The 18,335-nt window shown below is 40.7% G+C and overlaps 1 protein-coding gene across 1 annotated transcript in view; it reads right to left on the minus strand.

Moving 5' to 3' along the window:
• Window positions 1-18,335, minus strand: part of LOC126457258 (GRIP and coiled-coil domain-containing protein 2) — a 188,905-nt gene that overhangs the window by 112,092 nt on the left and 58,478 nt on the right. Inside the window, exon 8 of the mRNA XM_050093423.1 lies at window positions 17,801-17,968. Within this exon, the coding sequence (XP_049949380.1) occupies window positions 17,801-17,968 (168 nt within the window). The remainder of the gene's footprint in view (window positions 1-17,800; window positions 17,969-18,335) is intronic.

An 18,335-nucleotide genomic window follows, 5' to 3' on the forward strand; every position in this document is an offset into this window, starting at 1 on the left:
CCAGTAGAAGAAACCTGAGAAGGGAGTGACCCAAGAGACCCCTTTGTAGCGAGAGAAGCCGAAGAAGACTTATGCTTCTCCGGCTTAGAACTGGGGATGGACATCCCCGATGGTTTGGTGTGTGTGTGTGTGTGTGTGTGTGTGTGTGTGTATGTGTGTGTGTGTGTTGCTCACAAAGTAGGTGGTGCAGGAGCAACAGGGAGTCTGTAGTCTTCCGGCTCTGAGAGATGACCTGTGTTGACGGAGCTGATGGTGCCAGAACTGTTGTAGCGGTGGTGTAAGGCGATGTCATAGGCACAGAATGCAGGCATTCAAATTTTCTCTTAACCTCAGTGTAGGTCATTCTGCCCCCACCCCCATGAACCTTGCCATTGGTGGGGAGGCTTGCATACCTCAGCGATACAGATAGCCGTACCTTAGGTGCAACCACAATGGAGGGGTATCTGTTGAGAGGCCAGACAAACGTGTGGTACCTGAATGGGGGCAGCAGCCTTTTCAGTACTTGCAGGGGCAACAGTCTGGATGATTGACTGATCTGGCCTTGTAATACTAACCAAAACGGCCTTGCTGTGCTGGTAATGCGAACGGCTGAAAGCAAGGGGAAACTACAGCCATAATTTTTTACGAGGGCATGCAGCTTTACTGTATGGTTAAATGATGATGGCGTCCTCTTGGGTAAAATATTCCGGAGGTAAAATAGTCCCCCATTCAGATCTCCGGACGGGGACTACTCAGGAGGACATCGTTATCAGGAGAAAGAAAACTGGCGTTCTACGGATCGGAGCGTGGAATGTCAGATCCCTCAATCGGGCAGGGAGGTTAGAAAGTTTAAAGGGGGAAATGGATAGTTTAAAGTTAGATATAATGGGAATTAGTGAAGTTCGGTGGCAGGAGGAACAAGACTTTTGGTCAGGTGAATACACGGTTATAAATACAAAATCAAATAGGGGTAATGCAGGAGTAGATTTAATAACGAATAAAAAATAGGAGTACGGGTAAGCTACTACAAATAGCATAGCGAACGTATTACTGTGGCCAAGATAGACACGAAGCCCATGCCTACTACAGTAGTACAAGTTTATATGTCAACTAGCTCTGCAGATGATGAAGAAATTGATGAAATGTATAATGAGATAAAAGAAATTATTCAGGTAGTGAAGGGAGACGAAAATTTAATAGTCATCGATGACTGGAATTCGACAGAAGGAAAAGGAACAGAAGGAAATGTAGTAGGTGGATATGGATTGGTCCAAGAATCATAAAAGAAGGTTGTATCCATGCAAGAACCCTGGAGATACTAAAAGGTATCAGATAGATAATATAATGGTAAGACAGAGATTTAGAAACCAGGTTTTAAATTGTAAGACATTTCCAGGGGCAGATGTGGACTCTGACCACAATCTATTGGTTATGAACTGTAGATTAAAACTGAAGAAACTGCAAAAAGGTGGGAATTTAAGGAGATGGGACCTGGATAAACTGACAGAACCAGAGGTTGTACAGAGTTTCAGGGAGAGCATAAGGGACCAGTTGACAGGAATGGGGGAAAGAAATACAGTAGAAGAAGAATGGGTAGCTCTGAGGGATGAAGTAGTGAAGGAAGCAGACGATCAAGTAGGTGAAAAGACGAGCGCTAGTAGAAATCCTTGGGTAACAGAAGAAATATTGAATTTAATTGATGAAAGGTGAAAATATAAAAATGCAGTAAATGAAGCAGGCAAAAAGGAATACAAACGTCTCAAAAATGAGATTGACAGGAAGTTCAAAATGGCTAAGCAGGGATTGCTAGAGGACAAATGTAAGGATGTAGAGGCTTATCTCACTAGGGGTAAGATAGATACTGCCTACAGGAAAATAAAGGGACCTTTGGAGAAAAGAGAGCCACTTGTATGAATATCAAGAGCTCAGATGGAAACCCAGTTCTAAGTAAAGAAGGGAAAGCAGAAAGGTGGAGGGAGTATATAGAGGGTCTATACAGTGGTGATGTACTTGAGGACAATACTATGGAAACGGAAGAGAATGTAGATGAAGATGAAATGGGAGATACAATACTGTGTGAAGAGTTTGACAGAGCACTGAAAGACCTGAGTCGAAACAAGGCCCCAGGAGTAGACAACATTCCATTAGAACTACTGACGGCCTTGGGAGAGCCAGTCCTGACAAAACTATACCATCTGGTGAGCAAGATGTACGAGACAGGCGAAATACCCTCAGACATCAAGAAGAATATAATAATTCCAATCCCGAAGAAAGCAGGTGTTGACAGATGTGAAAATTACTGAACTATCAGTTTAGTAAGTCACAGCTGCAAAATACTAATGCGAACTCTTTACAGACAAGTGGAAAAACTGGTAGAAGCCGACGTCAGGGAAGATCAGTTTGGATTCCGTAGAAATATTGGAACACGTGAGGCAATACTGACCAAACGACTTATCTTAGAAGAAAGATTAAGGAAAAGCAAACCTACGTTTCTGGCATTTGTAGACTTAGAAAAAGCTTTTGACAATGTTGACTGGAATGCTATCTTTCAAATTCTGAAGGTGGCAGGGGTAAAATACAGGGAGCGAAAGGCTATTTACAATTTGTACAGAAACCAGAAGGCAGTTGTAAGAGTCAAGGGGCATGAAAGGGAAGCAGTGGTTGGGAAGGGAGTGAGATAGGGTTGTAGCCAACCCTGATGTTATTCAATCTGTATATTGAGCAATCAGAGTAGGAATTAAAATCCACTGAGAAGAAATAAAAACTATGAGGTTTGCCAATGACATTGTAATTCTGTCAGAGACGGCAAAGGGCTTGGAAGGGCAGTTGAACGGAATGGACAGTGTCTTGAAAGGAGGGTATAAGATGAACATCAACAAAAGCAAAACGAGGAGAATGGAATGTAGTCGAATTAAGTTGGGTGATGCTGAGGGAATTAGATTAGGAAATGAGACACAAAGTAGTAAAGGAGTTTTGCTATTTTGGGAGCAAAATAACTAATGACGGTCAAAGTAGAGAAGATATAAAATGTAGACTGGGAATGGCAAGGAATGCGTTTCTGAAGAAGAGAAATTTGTTAACATTGGCTATAGATTTAAGTGTCAGGAAGTCGTTTCTGAAAGTATTTGTATGGAGTGTAGCCATGTATGGAAGTGAAACATGGACGATAAATAGTTTGGACAAGAAGAGAATAGAAGCTTTCAAAAATTGGTGCTACAGAAGAATGCTGAAGATTAGATGGGTAGATCACATAACTAATGAGGAAGTATTGAATAGAGTTGGGGGAGAATAGGAGTTTGTGGCACAACTTGACAAAAAGAAGGGACCGGTTGGTAGGACATGTTCTGAGGCATCAAGGGATCACAAATTTAATATTGGAGGGCAGTGTGGAGGGTAAAAATCGTCGAGGGAGACCAAGAGATGAATACAGTAATCAGATTCAGAAGGATGTAGGTTTCAGTAAGTACTGGGAGATGAAGAAGCTTGCACAGGATAGGGTTGCATGGAGAGCTGCATCAAACCAGTCTCAGGACTGCTAGACAACAACAACAACAACAACAACAACAACAACAACAGGTCAGACTGTCCAGGGTCTTGTACTCCATGATTTTCCTTTCTTTCTGGAGAATCCTGCAGTCTGGCCAGCAAGACGCTGCTGACACAGATGGGAGGCGGCGGGGCACATGGAGTATTGGAATGTGGTGGGCGTCTGCAATCTTGGCATGTGACGCTGGAAGTACAGCGGGAAGACATATGGCCGAACTTCCAGCACTTAAAGCACCGCATCGGGGGAGGGATATAGGGCTTTACATCACACCAGTAGACCATTACCTTGACCTTCTCGGGTAATGTATCACTCTCAAAGGCCAAGATGAAGGCACCGGTGGCAACATGATTATCCATCGGACCCCGGTGGACAAGCCGTACAACACGTACACCTCGCCGCTCTAAATTGGCGTGCAGCTCATTATCGGACTGCAAAAGAAGGTTTCTGTGAAATATGATACCCTGAATCATATTTAAGCTCTTATGGGGTGTGATGTTACAGAAATATCCCCCAGCTTGTCACAAGCGAGTAACTCCCGTAACTGGGCAGAGGATGCTGTTTTGATCAAGACTGACCGAGATCCCATTTAGGACAAGCCCTCCACCTCCCCCAATTTGTCCTCTAAATGCTCAACAAAAATCTGAGGTTTCATTGTCATGAAAGATTCTCCATCAGCTCTCAAACATACAAGGTACTGCGGTGAATAAGATCCATTGCCATCCTTACCCTGACGTTCCTCCCATGGTGTGGCCAGGAAGGGGAATGATTTGGCATCGTACTTCTGTGCGTTGAATTAAGCTCGCGATCGCTTAGAGACTGCTGGTGTTTCACCACCAGCAAGAGATGATGGACTATGCTTCATCGCGTGTCATCCACCCTGACGCCACACACTCTGACCAAGGGTCCTCCCCATGGGCATCATCCAGCTGCAGCAAAGACCACATGGCAGGATGGCCATTGCCGGGAGTCCTGATGCCCCACGGGGATGGGCATCTACCCCCTGGCATACGTGGGGAATTAATGGCGCAGGCATCAGCAGAGCGATCCCTGCTACAACCAACAGGGTATAAGGCGGCCCCACCACAATGGACTGGCTACCATGCTGGATATTAGGTGCAAAGAAGTCCACGGTCATCGTCGACACAGAAAGCGACACTGCATAGTGCATGGTGGAAAACGCACCCAGGAAGGTGTCCTCACCCAAGAGATGGAGATTGGAGAGGACTGAAATGTGACGATGAGGAAGTGAGCTAAAGATCTCAATGCACAATGGACACGATGCACCTTGTAAGGCGCCCTTCCCCAATTGGCTCGCTCTTCAGGAAAATTTTGGAGACTGGAGGTCAAACCCTACGGGGGACCAACACATAAAGGCCGAAATGTGTGAAACTGCTTTTAGTTGCCTCGTACGACAGGCAGGAATACCTCAAGCCTATTCTAACCCCCAGACCTGCAGGAGAGTCACCGAATGTCTTCAGAAATGTTACAAAAAGGTAGCTTGAACAAAAAGCCTTCTATACAATAGAAGAATTTAAAATATGTAATAAAATGATCTAATCTACTATAGCTTTTCTGAAAATGTTATTGTATCGTACTGCTGTGCTTCATTTTCATAATGCATTTATACTTAATGATTAACAGCATCAAGCATATCTCATTTATATTTGGCAAAATGTCAGCATGTGTATTGCATTACACTTACTGTTCCTCCCTTTTGTCATTCTGCTTGATGCATTTATATGTAATGATTACTAAATGTGGCAAGTATAAATCATCTACATTCCCCTTCAACATCTTAAAAATGTATGATTTTTTATATAGCTATGAAGTGTATGTAAAATGTTGACATCAACTGCATGCTTAAAGATGCATCAATAAATCAAATCAAAATTCTAAACCACCTAAACTACATTTGGTTTCACAATGCGAGCATACAAGGGCCTAAAAAACGACAACGTGGAGGTACTCTAATTAAATCTGGCATCTTTTATTTCGTTTTACAACTCTCCGAGGAAGGATATACGAAAAGTCTTGATTACTATGAAATGAAAGTTTGAATAACTCGAAAAACATTAAAAAAAGCAGTATCTTTTGTCACTACTCGTCATGACATATTTCAGTTTGTTTTTCTGCTATAACTACAGAAAAAAAAAATGGCTAAAAATTTCAGAATTTAACTGTGCATTCCCAAGGCAGTGGAGATCATAGTAGTAAAACTGTTGTATAACAGATGCAACACACATTACATCAACAGCCCACATGTTTTACACCACTGCTACATTGTGTAAATTTTGGTGAAGTTCACAGTCTTCCTGACTTCCTTTGGAATAGATTCATGTTACAGAGAATTATTGGTATGTCTTTTTATTGTGCAATGTGCTAGTTTATTTCCAGTTTAAGGTACAGCATACTTTGTGTTAGCATAGTTTGCAGCTGATGCGGAACATTAGTATACGTATGAAAAATTGTATAAATGTGTTGGTATGGTGATGTAACAACTGCTGATTCCTTTTAAAGAGAGGAAACTAGCATCTCCATCACCATAGGTACCATGCGCATAGCTGTGTGACAGCAGCCATGGGTGTTTCTTTACTACAGGTTTCCAAACTTGACAAGGATTTCTTTACACAGTGTCGCAAGCTGATGATACATTCCTCTAAGTGTCAGAGGCCAAAGCTAGAAGATATCTCCTATGGGATGCTTTGTATACATTTACTTCAAGCTACTTGGATGTTTTTAAACGTTTTACTTTCTGTAGAATGTCACTACGAAAACTATGCTGCTGGCCAGATGATGTCACTGCTGGGATTGTTTGGGAAGAAATTTTGATAACACAGAACACAAAAAATTACCCTTTTCAAATGTGATTACTTACCATTATTAGAGCAACAAAAAAGAAATAACTGTTTCTTTATTGAGTTCCCTATCCCACTTCATTTTTTATAACAAGAATTTTGAATAATTGAATTCGTAAAAAAAAAAAAAAAAGGAAAAAACAAACACACTTACTTGTAGTTTTCTGACTCAACTTCATTTCCTAGTCATCAGGACTTTTTATCTTCCGCAAAAAGTACTAAACAATTGTACAACATAATAAAAGATGTTAAATCTAATTTGAGTATTAGTGGAATATGGGCCTATTTTCAATGTTCCTCCAACCTATTGTACTTTTTTAGGGCCTTACATGTTTGCATTACAAAACCAAATAGTTTTTTTATGTAGTTTAGAGCATGGTAGTTCTAATGAAAACAGTTTAAAAGAGTTTGCAGAAGACTCTTCTTTGTAGAAGTGGGCCAAAAACTGGCATTTTTGACGTTTTTAAAATTGTCGTTAACTTTGCCCTCAATTTATAAACTATTAGAAAGCAGTAGGAGAATGATATTTTATATTCTGAAACCTTTAAGTCTTAAGTTATTACAAGAACAGTTTCGTGTGTATTCCACAATTATGTCTGAAGATATAAAAAGGTGAACTTCAAATTTTTTTTGATTGTTTTTTGGCCAACTTTGTTTTACACTATCCATATGCAAATCATTTCAGGAATTATTATTATTATTATTATTATTTTGCTTAACAGAGCAAAAAAGTAGTGACAGATGGTCTACATTTGTTTCTTCGAAGACAGAAGTGTTGGAGGTATTGTGTCTCATAGTTGCCGAAAACTCATGGGTGAACTGCTCTACAAGGTCAAACAAATGACTATATCTCTGCAAGTATTAAATTGGTGAAGTAAAACTTTACTATTGTAATAGGGAACATGTGAGAATGTTCATAAAAAATCTCAGCAAAATCCATGATGGTCACAGGGGAATTTTTTCTGAAGTTAGAAAACTTGTCACAGAATGGCCCAAATGTACTTAATTTTATTCACAGTTGCTAGTGTTTCTCCCATGACTGTATTACTTGTGTAAAATAAAGAACCAACACCTTCAGTCACAAGTGTGATGTCAGTCACAAGTGTGATGAGTTTGAGTCTTGAGGGCTCATCTTCAGGTAGTTTAACAGTCTACATATTTTTCCCCCATTTCTTAGGTTTACGTAAAGTCTTGTCTCTTTCCTGTAGTGGAGAAATGGTTTTGAAGCAGTAAACAGGTTTATGTACATAGATACACTTTCCGCTCTACAGCACATTTGTAAACAAAAATCAGATTTATATCTGGAAAGGATTTTATGTTAGAGAGTAATGCAGGAACTTAATTCTCTCAAATTGTTGGAGGCATGATTGGAAAAGAGAGCAGACCACCACCATAGTACAAACAATTATCAGATGTTTATTATGAGCCTCCTTACGATAAGCCTGCAAAGAATAAGAATCAATTTGAAATGTACAATTCTGTTCAAAGAAAGGTAGGATATGTTTAATTTCTACCTTTATTGGATAATTGGAGTAAAGGGCTAGCCCACAACTGTTGTAAATGGTCCTGGAAATCCTACATACTGGCAACAGGACAGAGTTGACATCTGATCTGGTCCCACACATGTTCTATTGGGGACACATCTGAGGATCTTGCTAATTGCAGGAGCACCTCGACATCGCGGAAACAGTTCACAAAGACATATGCCACGTGTGGACAACCATTGTCCTGACGAAATATGGCATCACGATACTGCTGCACGAGAGATAACACACAAGGACGCAGGATGTCCGTGATGTACCGCTGTGCTCTCAGAGTTCTCTCAATCACTATAAGCTGTGATGTACAGCCACAACACAACGAGTAATACCGCTGTGCCTCCCCAAAACACTGGAAGGTCACTGCCACACTCGCCGACGGTGGCCGTCGAGATACTGAGGAACCGCAATTCGTCACTAAACACAAGGAGGCAGCATTCGTCAGCAGACGACTCTTCCCCATCATAGGACCTCTCTAAATGCGTCCCTTCATGCTACGGTGTTAATGGCAGTGGCAGCTGCAGATTTGAACGGATTACAAAGTGGTTGGTGCACAGTGCGGTAATCCTCCCTCATGAGAGTCAGACACTGCCTACCAGAACATTGATGATGAGTATGGCTCCCTCAATTTCACCTGCAGTCCGATGTTGGGCCTTTGTCACATCCAAATACCCCACAAAACTAGATACTGCATGATTTGACCAGCCACCCAAATCAAGATGCACAAAAAGGCCCCTTTCAAACTATGTTAGGTGCTGACAACACTGTCGCACAGTAGTACATGGCATCTGTGTGTCCTTCACATTATCTCTCTATATCTGACACTGTTCACACCCCTTATACAGTACACTCTATCAGGCCTGGCCATTCCATCAATCACAGAAAATTAAAACTAATCATTTATAAATCCGCTAATGGTGTGTGTTGTACAACGATATCACCATCCATCCGTGTCTTCTGGGCTTTTTTTATTTTTATTTTTTGGGCCAGGGAGTGTATTTTTACGCTTTGCAGGTGAAGCTGTAAATGGGTTTTCTTATATGTATTAAATTTTGCTATTCATTACTACTACTAGCAGCTTGGTGGCTCAATGAGCAAGTGCCACTCTACTAATCTAAAGTGCTCCTAAATTATATTATTCTCTGTCCCTTTTTTAATTTTTTTATACACTAATATGAAAAATGCCAACTTATGCTGTGATATGGAGTCCATGTTAAACTGTAGCTTCTACTATAACTGGTTGAGTATGTCAGTTAATAGAACAAAGGAGTGCAAGAGACCATCACATCCCATACCACCCACCCATTGCAAAGCACTGTGGTTTCTGAACCAACCTTTGGGCTGGGTTTTACTTTACTGCTACTATATGTTAGTTTGAGACTTGAACCATGTGTTGTACAATGATATAATGCTGCATGAAGAAGTAATAAATTAAAACATCACGCCTGATGTGGCAGTTTTACTGCATGAACACTTGACTTTTTTTCTTTCATCATTTTGTGAACGGTGCCAGTGAGAAGATTTCACAGAGGTTTGAAATCATATGTAAAGTTTGTTGCATATCAATAAGTACTCTCATTTATGAATACTGAATGAATATATAGTCTGGGTATTTGCATGTGCTTCACCCCATGAACCACGGACCTTTCCATTGGTGGGGAGGCTTGCGTACCTCAGCGATACAGATGGCCGTACCTTAGGTGCAACCACAACAGAGGGGTATCTGTTGAGAGGCTAGACAAACATGTGGTTCCTGAAGAGGGGCAGCAGCCTTTTCAGTAGTTGCAGGGGCAACAGTCTGGATGATTGACTGATCTGGCCTTGTAACACTAACCAAAAAGGCCTGTCTGTGCTGGTACTGTGAATGGCTGAAAGTAAGGGGAAACTACAGCCCAATTTTTCCCGAGGGGATACAGAAGAATGCTGAAGATTAGATGGGTAGATCACATAAGTAATGAGGAGGTATTGAATAGAATTGGGGAGAAGAGGAGTTTGTGGCACAACTTGACAAGAAGATGGGACAGGTTGGTAGGACATGTTCTGAGGCATCAAGGGATCACAAATTTAATATTGGAGGGCAGGGTGGAGGGTAAAAATCGTTGAGGGAGACCAAGAGATGAATACAGTAATCAGATTCAGAAGGAGGTAGGTTTCAGTAAGTACTGGGAGATGAAGAAGCTTGCACAGGATAGGGTAACATGGAGAGCTGCATCAAACCAGTCTCAGGACTGCTAGACAACAACAACAACAACAACAACAGGTCAGACTGTCCTGGGTCTTGTACTCCATGATTTTCCTTTCTTTCTGGAGAATCCTGCAGTCTGGCCAGCAAGACGCTGCTGACACAGATGGGAGGCGGCGGGGCACGTGGAGTATTGGAATGTGGTGGGCGTCTGCAATCTTGGCATGTGACGCTGGAAGTACAGCGGGAAGACATATGGCCGAACTTCCAGCACTTAAAGCACCGCATTGGGGGAGGGATATAGGGCTTTACATCACACCAGTAGACCATTACCTTGACCTTCTCGGGTAATGTATCACTCTCAAAGGCCAAGATGAAGGCGCCGGTGGCAACCTGATTATCCTTCGGACCCCGGTGGACACGCCATACAAAATGTACACCTCGCCGCTCTAAATTGGTGTGCAGCTCATCGTCGGACTCTGGACCATATTTAAGCTCTTATGGGGCGTGATGGTTACAGAAATATCCCCCAGCTTGTCACAAGCGAGTAACTCCCGTGACTGGGCAGAGGATGCTGTTTTGATCAAGACTGACCCAGATCTCATTTAGGACAAGCCCTCCACCTCCCCCAACTTGTCCTCTAAATGCTCAACAACATTGTAATTCTGTCAGAGACAGCGAAGGACTTGGAAGAGCAGTTGAACGGAATGGACAGTGTCTTGAAAGGAGGATACAAGATGAACATCAACAAAAGCAAAACGAGGATAATGGAATGTAGTCGAATTAAGTCGGGTGATGCTGAGGGAATTAGATTACGAAATGAGACGCTTAAAGTAGTAAATGAGTTTTGCTATTTGGGGAGCAAAATAACTGATGATGGTCGAAGTACAGAGGATATAAAATGTAGACTGGCAATGGCAAGGAAAGCGTTTCTGAAGAAGAGGAATTTGTTAACATCGAGTATAGATTTAAGTGTCAGGAAGTCGTTTCTGAAAGTATCTGTATGGAGTGTAGCCATGTATGGAAGTGAAACATGGACGATAAATAGTTTGGACAGGAAGAGAATAGAAGCTTTCGAAATGTGGTGCTACAGAAGAACGCTGAAGATTAGATGGGTAGATCTAATAACTAATGAGGATAGAATAGGGGGGGAAGAGGAGTTTGTGGCACAACGTGACAAGAAGAAGGGACCGGTTGGTAGAACATGTTCTGAGGCATCAAGGGATCACAAATTTAGCATTGGAGGGCAGCATGGAGGGTAAAAATCGTATAGGGAGACCAAGAGATGAATACAGTAAGCAGATTCAAAAGGATGTAGGTTGCAGTACGTACTGGGAGATGAAGAAGCTTGCACAGGGTAGAGTAGCATGGAGAGTTGCATCAAACCAGTCTCAGGACTGAAGACCACAACAACAACAACAACAACAACAACATTTACATGTGTCCTCAGATGTATACTCAGTATATAACTCTAATACTTGTCTAACTGTGATGAACCTTTGACAGAAAATTATACCTTTCAATGAGCAGATTATGTTAAGCATTTTAAACATTGATTGGTCACTACTTATATGAAATACTGAAAATTAAGTTTTTGTTTCCCTCAGAAGCCATTAGATGAGCAACCTGCAAATAGAATGGGTTCCATTTCCAAGATTCACCTAGTAATATGTATGATTTTTGTTTTTCAATGCTTTGGACAGCAAGTGTTTGTTGTTCTGGATACTATTGTTTATGATAACATATTTTCAAGTGCCAGGAATTGGTAGAAATTAAATAAAATAATCTTGACAGTATGAGTGACATGGCATATATGTGTTAATGTCGTCTTCCCTGAAATGGGCCAAAACTAGTAAATCTGCTGACCAAACCATTACAAGAATTTGGGAGAGAGAATGGAAAGAGGGGAAAAAATGAGATAACAGCAACATTATGACAGAAATTTATTGACCAATACCCTATTAATCTCCAAAAGGTGAAATATTTAATACTGCCGACAGACACACATACAAGTACACAAAACTATCTTAGCCTTTGGAATTATTAGTTCCTTTCTTAGGGAGAGCCTGGAGAAGGTCAAAAGGGAAGGGCAGGTCACTCAGACACCAGAACGAGAGGCACCCATCCATCATGAGGATGAGAGGAGACAAAAAAAACCTGACCCTAACAGGTGGGTCCGTCTCATCCAGGAATCTGGCTGACCTTCCCCAATCCATTCAGGTTTCCTACCAGGGAAAGGACTCAATAGTTCCAAAAGCTAGGATAGCTTCATTTATGTTTGTGTGTGTCTACCAGCAATACTAACAGTTTCACCTCATGAAGATAATGAATATCAGCAGGAAAACAGAAGCTGGAATGCTACAGCAAAGGAGGTGGATGAAGACTGTGTCAAGAACGGGCTGTATGTCATAATCGCACCATTGTGAGCAGAAACATGGGTTTACTGTCAGTTTCATGTGATGATACAGTATTGCACAGTAGAGACAATGCACACCGAAGGTATAGGAGTGTAACACTTTAGCTTGAATGCCATTTTTCTAGTGTGAAACTTGCTGGCCTTATAGTATACGCTTTGGATTCCAGGAATCCCTACTGAAGGGAACAAAAGAAAAATAATAAAAATTATGAACTTAGAAACTGACCAAACGGATTTATTCAGCTGACATGACCAAACTCAGAAATGAAGAGCCATGGGAAATTTCTGCATTATACTGTCACAGATATTCTAGTTGTGAGTGGTGGTACTATCTTGTTGGAATCCCACAGCTGCACACGGACATCTGAATGGCACTTCTGCCATATAAAGGCTTTTTGAAACATAGTGTAATAATCTGCTCTGGCTGTGACAGAGTCATTTGTGCGCTTATCAAATAAAGTAGAAACCAAGATGCAAATTTGGCACCAGTTCTTGCTAGATAAATTCCTGTTACTGCTGATTCACACTTGGGTGCACCCAACTGACAAGAATTTAGTTGATCTTTGGGACCCTCTTCAGAACAAACACTGTTCCTCTAATTAAACAAAAGTGTGCTTCAGAATAGTAACTACTACTTAACAGCAACACTTTCTCTACACAGATCACCCACCAGGTGAATCAGAACTTGGAATTTTGTTTTTCTCAGTTTGCCACAGCATTATACATCCATCTGCTCTCCAAACACAAAACATTAACAATCACAACTGAAGAAATGTTGTGCTCACATAAAACTGAAATAATCACTGAATGGCCGAAAGTAACTGATATACTGTATGAGGGCAGCACCTCTTTTTGTTATTTTTTTCTCTTCTTTGTACCTCCACACTTCAGTGCTTATGGCAGAAGCAGTGGCCGTCATGCAAGCTTTCCAGTTTCTCAGGCAATGGGATTTAACAAGATCACGTTCATATCCAGTTCTTTGAGTGTACTATTCATTCTGAGCACCCCAACAACATGGACAGACAGTAACAGTCATCTTATGAACACAATACAGAAGATTGTTGAGCTACAAAGTAATGGAACTTCAGTGAACTTTCTCTCAATACAAACCCAGCACAGCATCCAACAAAATGAGTATCCAGACATCCGTACAAAGGACGCAATACACAACAAGCACTTGCTCATCTCTGAGTTCAATGCATCTGAGCACATCCATGGATGTAAAACAAGGTCATATAACATGTGGAAAATACAGTGCGAAAAAACACTTGCACTGATGCTGCCAGTATTATAATCTTCAACATGACCCAAATGATTATGGTTAAATGGTGATAGATTGACCTTAATACCCACTATGAGGGTGACTTATAGTCTGGAAACTCTCACAGTCATAGGCTGTAGAATTCTCGTGTATCAAGTTGGAAGTACACTGGGAAAACATCAGATCGTTTACCAGTCATCTCCAGGGGATAGGCATCAAAATCTCTCCCCTGTTCATATGACACATCACTAGAAGGTGACTCCAAAGACCTATTTTTTTCATGTAGGTAGTATACCAATGGTCAAGTCAATCAGTGCCAGGCACTAAGTAAGTTGCACACTTACAAAATCATCATGGAGTTTTCAGCTAAAATTTGTTTCTGGTTATCATGTGTTATGACAGCCTTTTCACAAACTGTTTATCATCAGATACACAATTCACACAATACAGTGCAGATAGAGTGGTATGTTTACCAAATGTCAACACAATAAGTTCAATAGTAATAATAATAATAATAATAATAATAATAATAATAATAATAATAATAAGAAGAAGAAGAAGAAGAAGGAGAAGAAGAAGAAGAAGAAGAAAAGGAGGAGGAAGAGGAGGAGGGGAAGGAGGAGGAGAAGAAGAAGAAGAGGAGAAGAATGAATTTTGTTTCTACTGCAGCCAGTATTACTGAAGGTAAATAATTCTTACAGATGCAATAACAACTCCAGTAAAATTTTTATCCTCCCCCCCCCCCCCTCCCACCATGAACCATGGACTTTGCCAGTGGTGGGGAGGCTTGAGTGCCTTGGCGATATACATAGCCACACCATAGGTGCAACCGCAACGGAGGAATATATGTTGAGAGACCAGACAAACGTGTGGTTCCTGAAAAGAGGCAACAGTCTGGATAATTGACTGATTTGGCCTTGTAACATTAAGCAAAACGGCCTTGCGGTACTGGTACTGCGAATGGCTGAAAGCAAGGGGAAACTACAGCTATGATTTTTCCCGAGGGCATGCAGCTTTACTGTATGGTTAAATGATGATGGCTTCTTCTTGGGTAAAATATTCTGGAGGTAAAATAGTCCCCTATTCAGATCTGCAGGCAGGGACTACTCAGGAGGAAGTCTTATCAGGAGAAACAGAACTGGTGTTCTACGAATCGGAATGTGGAATGTCAGATCCTTCAATTGGGTAGGTAGGTTAGAAAATTTAAAAAGGGAAATGGATAGGCTAAAGTTAGATACACTGGGAATTAGTGAAGTTCAGTGGCAGAAGGAACAAGACTTCTGGTCAGGTGAATACAGGGTTATAAATACAAAATCAAATTTGGGTAGGTTTAATAATTAATAATAAGATAGGAGTGCGGTTAAGCTACAGCATAGTCAACACATTACTGTCGCCAAGATAGACACAAAGCCCACGCCTACCACAGTAGTACAAGTTCATATGCCAACTAGCTTGGCAGACGATGAAGAAATGTATGATGAGATAAAAGAAATTATTCAGATAGGATGCAAATTTAACAGTCATGGGGGACTGGAATTCGATAGTAGGAAAAGGAAGAGAAGGAAAAGTAGTAGGTGAATACGTAATTGGGATAAGGAATGAAAGAGGAAGTGGCCTGGTAGAATTTTACGCAGAGAATATTTTAATCATAGCTAACACTTAGTTTAAGAATAATGAAAGAAGGTTGTATATGTGGAAAAGGCCTGGAGACACTGGAAGGTTGCAGATAGATTGTGTAATGGTAAGACAGAGATTTAGGAGCCAGGTTTTAAATTGTAAGACATTCCCAGGGGCAGACACAATTTGATTATGAATTGTAGATTAAAATTGAAGAAACTGCAAAAAGGTGGGAATTGAAGGAGATGGGACCTGGATAACTTGAAAGAACCAGAGGTTGTAGAGAGTTTCTGAGAAAGCAGTAGGGTACGATTGACAAGAACAGGGGAAAGAAATACAGTTGAAGAAGAATGGGTAGCTCTGAGAGATGAAATAATGAAGGCAGCAGAGGATCAAGTAGGTAAAACGATGAGGGCTAGTAGAAATCCTTGGGTAACAGATGATATATTGAATTTAATTGATGAAAGGAGAAAATATAAAAATGCAGTAAATGAGCAGGCAAAAAGGAATACAAAAGTCTCAAAAATGAGATCGACAGGAAGTGCAAAATGGCTAAGCAGGGATGGCTAGAGGACAAATGTAAGGATGTGGAGTCATATATCACTAGGGTAAGTTAGGTACCGCCTACAGGAAAATTAAAGAGACCTTTGGAGAAAACAGAATCACTTGTATAACTATAAAAAGCTCAGATGGAAAACCAGTTCCAAGCAAAGAAGGGAAGGCAGAAAGGTGGAAGGAGTATGTAGAGGGTCTATACAAAGGCGATATACTTAAGGATAATAATATTGAAATGGAACAGGATGTTGATGAAGATGAGATGGGAGATATGATACTGCATGAAGAGTTTGACAGAGCACTGAAAGATCTATGTCGAAACAAGGGCCCAGGAGTAGACAACATTCCATTAGAACTACTGATAGCCTTGGGAGAGTCAGCCCTGACAAAACTCTACCACATGGTGAACAAGATGTATGAGACATGTGAAATACCCTCAGACTTCAAGAAGAATATAGTAATTCCAATCCCAAAGAAAGTAGGTGTTGGCTGGTGTCAATCACCAAATTATCAGTTCAATATGTCACGGCTGCAAAATACTAACATGAATTCTTTACAGACGAATGCAAAAACTTGTAGAAGCCGACCTTGGTGAAGATCAGTTTGGTTTCCGTAGAAATGTTAGAACATGTGAGGCAATACCGACCCTATAATTTATCTTAGAAGTTAGATTAAGGAAAGGCAAACCTATGTTTTTAACATTTGTGGACTTACAGAAAGCTTTTGGTAATGTTGACTGGAATAATCTCTTGCAAATTCTGAAGGTGGCGGGGGTAAAATGTAGGGAGCGAAAGGCTATTTACATTTGTACAGATACCAGATGGCAGCTGTACAGGTTGAGGGGCATAAAAGGGAAGCAGTGGTTGGTAAGGGAGTGAGAAAGAGTTGTAGCCTATACCCAACGTTTTTCAATCTGTATATTGAGCAAGCAGAAAAGGAAACAAAAGAAAAATTTGGAGTATGAATTAAAGTCCATGGAGAAGAAATAAAAACTTAGAGGTTTGCGGATGACATTGTAATTCTGTAAGAGACAGCAAAGGACCTGCAAGAGCAGCTGAACGGAATGGACAGTGTCTTGAAAGGAGGATATAAGATGAACATCAACAAAAGCAAAATGAGGATAATGGCATGTAGTCAAATCAGTTGATGCTGAGGGAATTAGATTAGGAAATGGGACACGTAAAGTAGTAAAGGAGTTTTTCTATTTGGGAAGCAAAATAACTGATGATGGGCAAAGTGGAGAGGATATAAAATGTAGACTGGCAATGGCAAGCAAAGCGTTTCTGAAGAAGAGAAATTTGTTAAGATTAAGAATAGATTGTCTTTTCTGGACATAAGTGTGTGGGGTGTAGCCATGTATGGAAGTGCAAAATGGACAATAAATAGTTTAGACAAGAAGAGAATAGAAGCTTTCGAAATGTGGTGCTACAGAAGAATCAGATGGGTAGATCACATAACTAATGAGGAGGTATTGAATAGAATTGGGGAGAAGAGAAATTTGTGGCACAATTTAACTGGAACAAGGGATCGGTTGGCAGGACATGTTCTGAGGCATTAAGGGCTCACCAATTTAGTATTGGAGGGCAGCATGGAGGGTAAAAATCGTAAGGGAGGTCAAGAGATGAATACACTACACAAATTTAGAAGGATGTAGGTTGCAGTAGTTACTTGGAGATGAAGAAGCTTGCACAGGATAGAGTAGCGTGGAGAGCTGCATCAGATCAGTCTCTGGACTGAAGACCAGAACAACAACAACAAAATTTTAATTGCAGTACATCACAAATTTTGTGCTTCAATTTATCTAGGGTAAGTTATCTAGCTGCAACTGTAACGAAAGGACAAAAACAAACCTTGGCTTCTTTGTTGCGTGTCTCTTCTGCTGTGACACGTTGTTCCAACAAATTTATCTGCTGATGAAGCCCTTGTTCAATTTCTCTCTGTGTGTTCAAATGGCTCTCTAGCTCTGAAACACGTGCCTTTTCTTTTTCCAGTTGTTGTGTCAACTGGGACAGTCTTTTCTGCAAGTGTAATTATATAACTTGGTTAGTTACATCATTCACATGTATTACTACTGGTTAAATTGTATGGAGGTAAAAAAATAGATAAACACAACAAAATATATTTAAAAAATGTGTCTCAATTCTGACAGCATTATCAAAAGAATGAGGACAACTTTTGAAGTTCAGTCTCTGTCGGTCCATTATGGCTTGGGGGACATTGGCTGGTACATATTTCTTGATTCAAAAAACTTCAGCAACAGCCATATATTTTGGTTTATTTTATTTTATATGTCAAATGCTACCAGTTTCGGCAACTCACTATTGTCATCTTCAGGCCCCACATGATCTTTGACCATGTTTCGAGGATTGTATGTAGGCTCAGTCA

The sequence above is a fragment of the Schistocerca serialis genome, chromosome 2 (genome assembly GCF_023864345.2).
Source record: "Schistocerca serialis cubense isolate TAMUIC-IGC-003099 chromosome 2, iqSchSeri2.2, whole genome shotgun sequence".
NCBI classification, from domain to species: Eukaryota; Metazoa; Arthropoda; class Insecta; order Orthoptera; family Acrididae; genus Schistocerca; species Schistocerca serialis.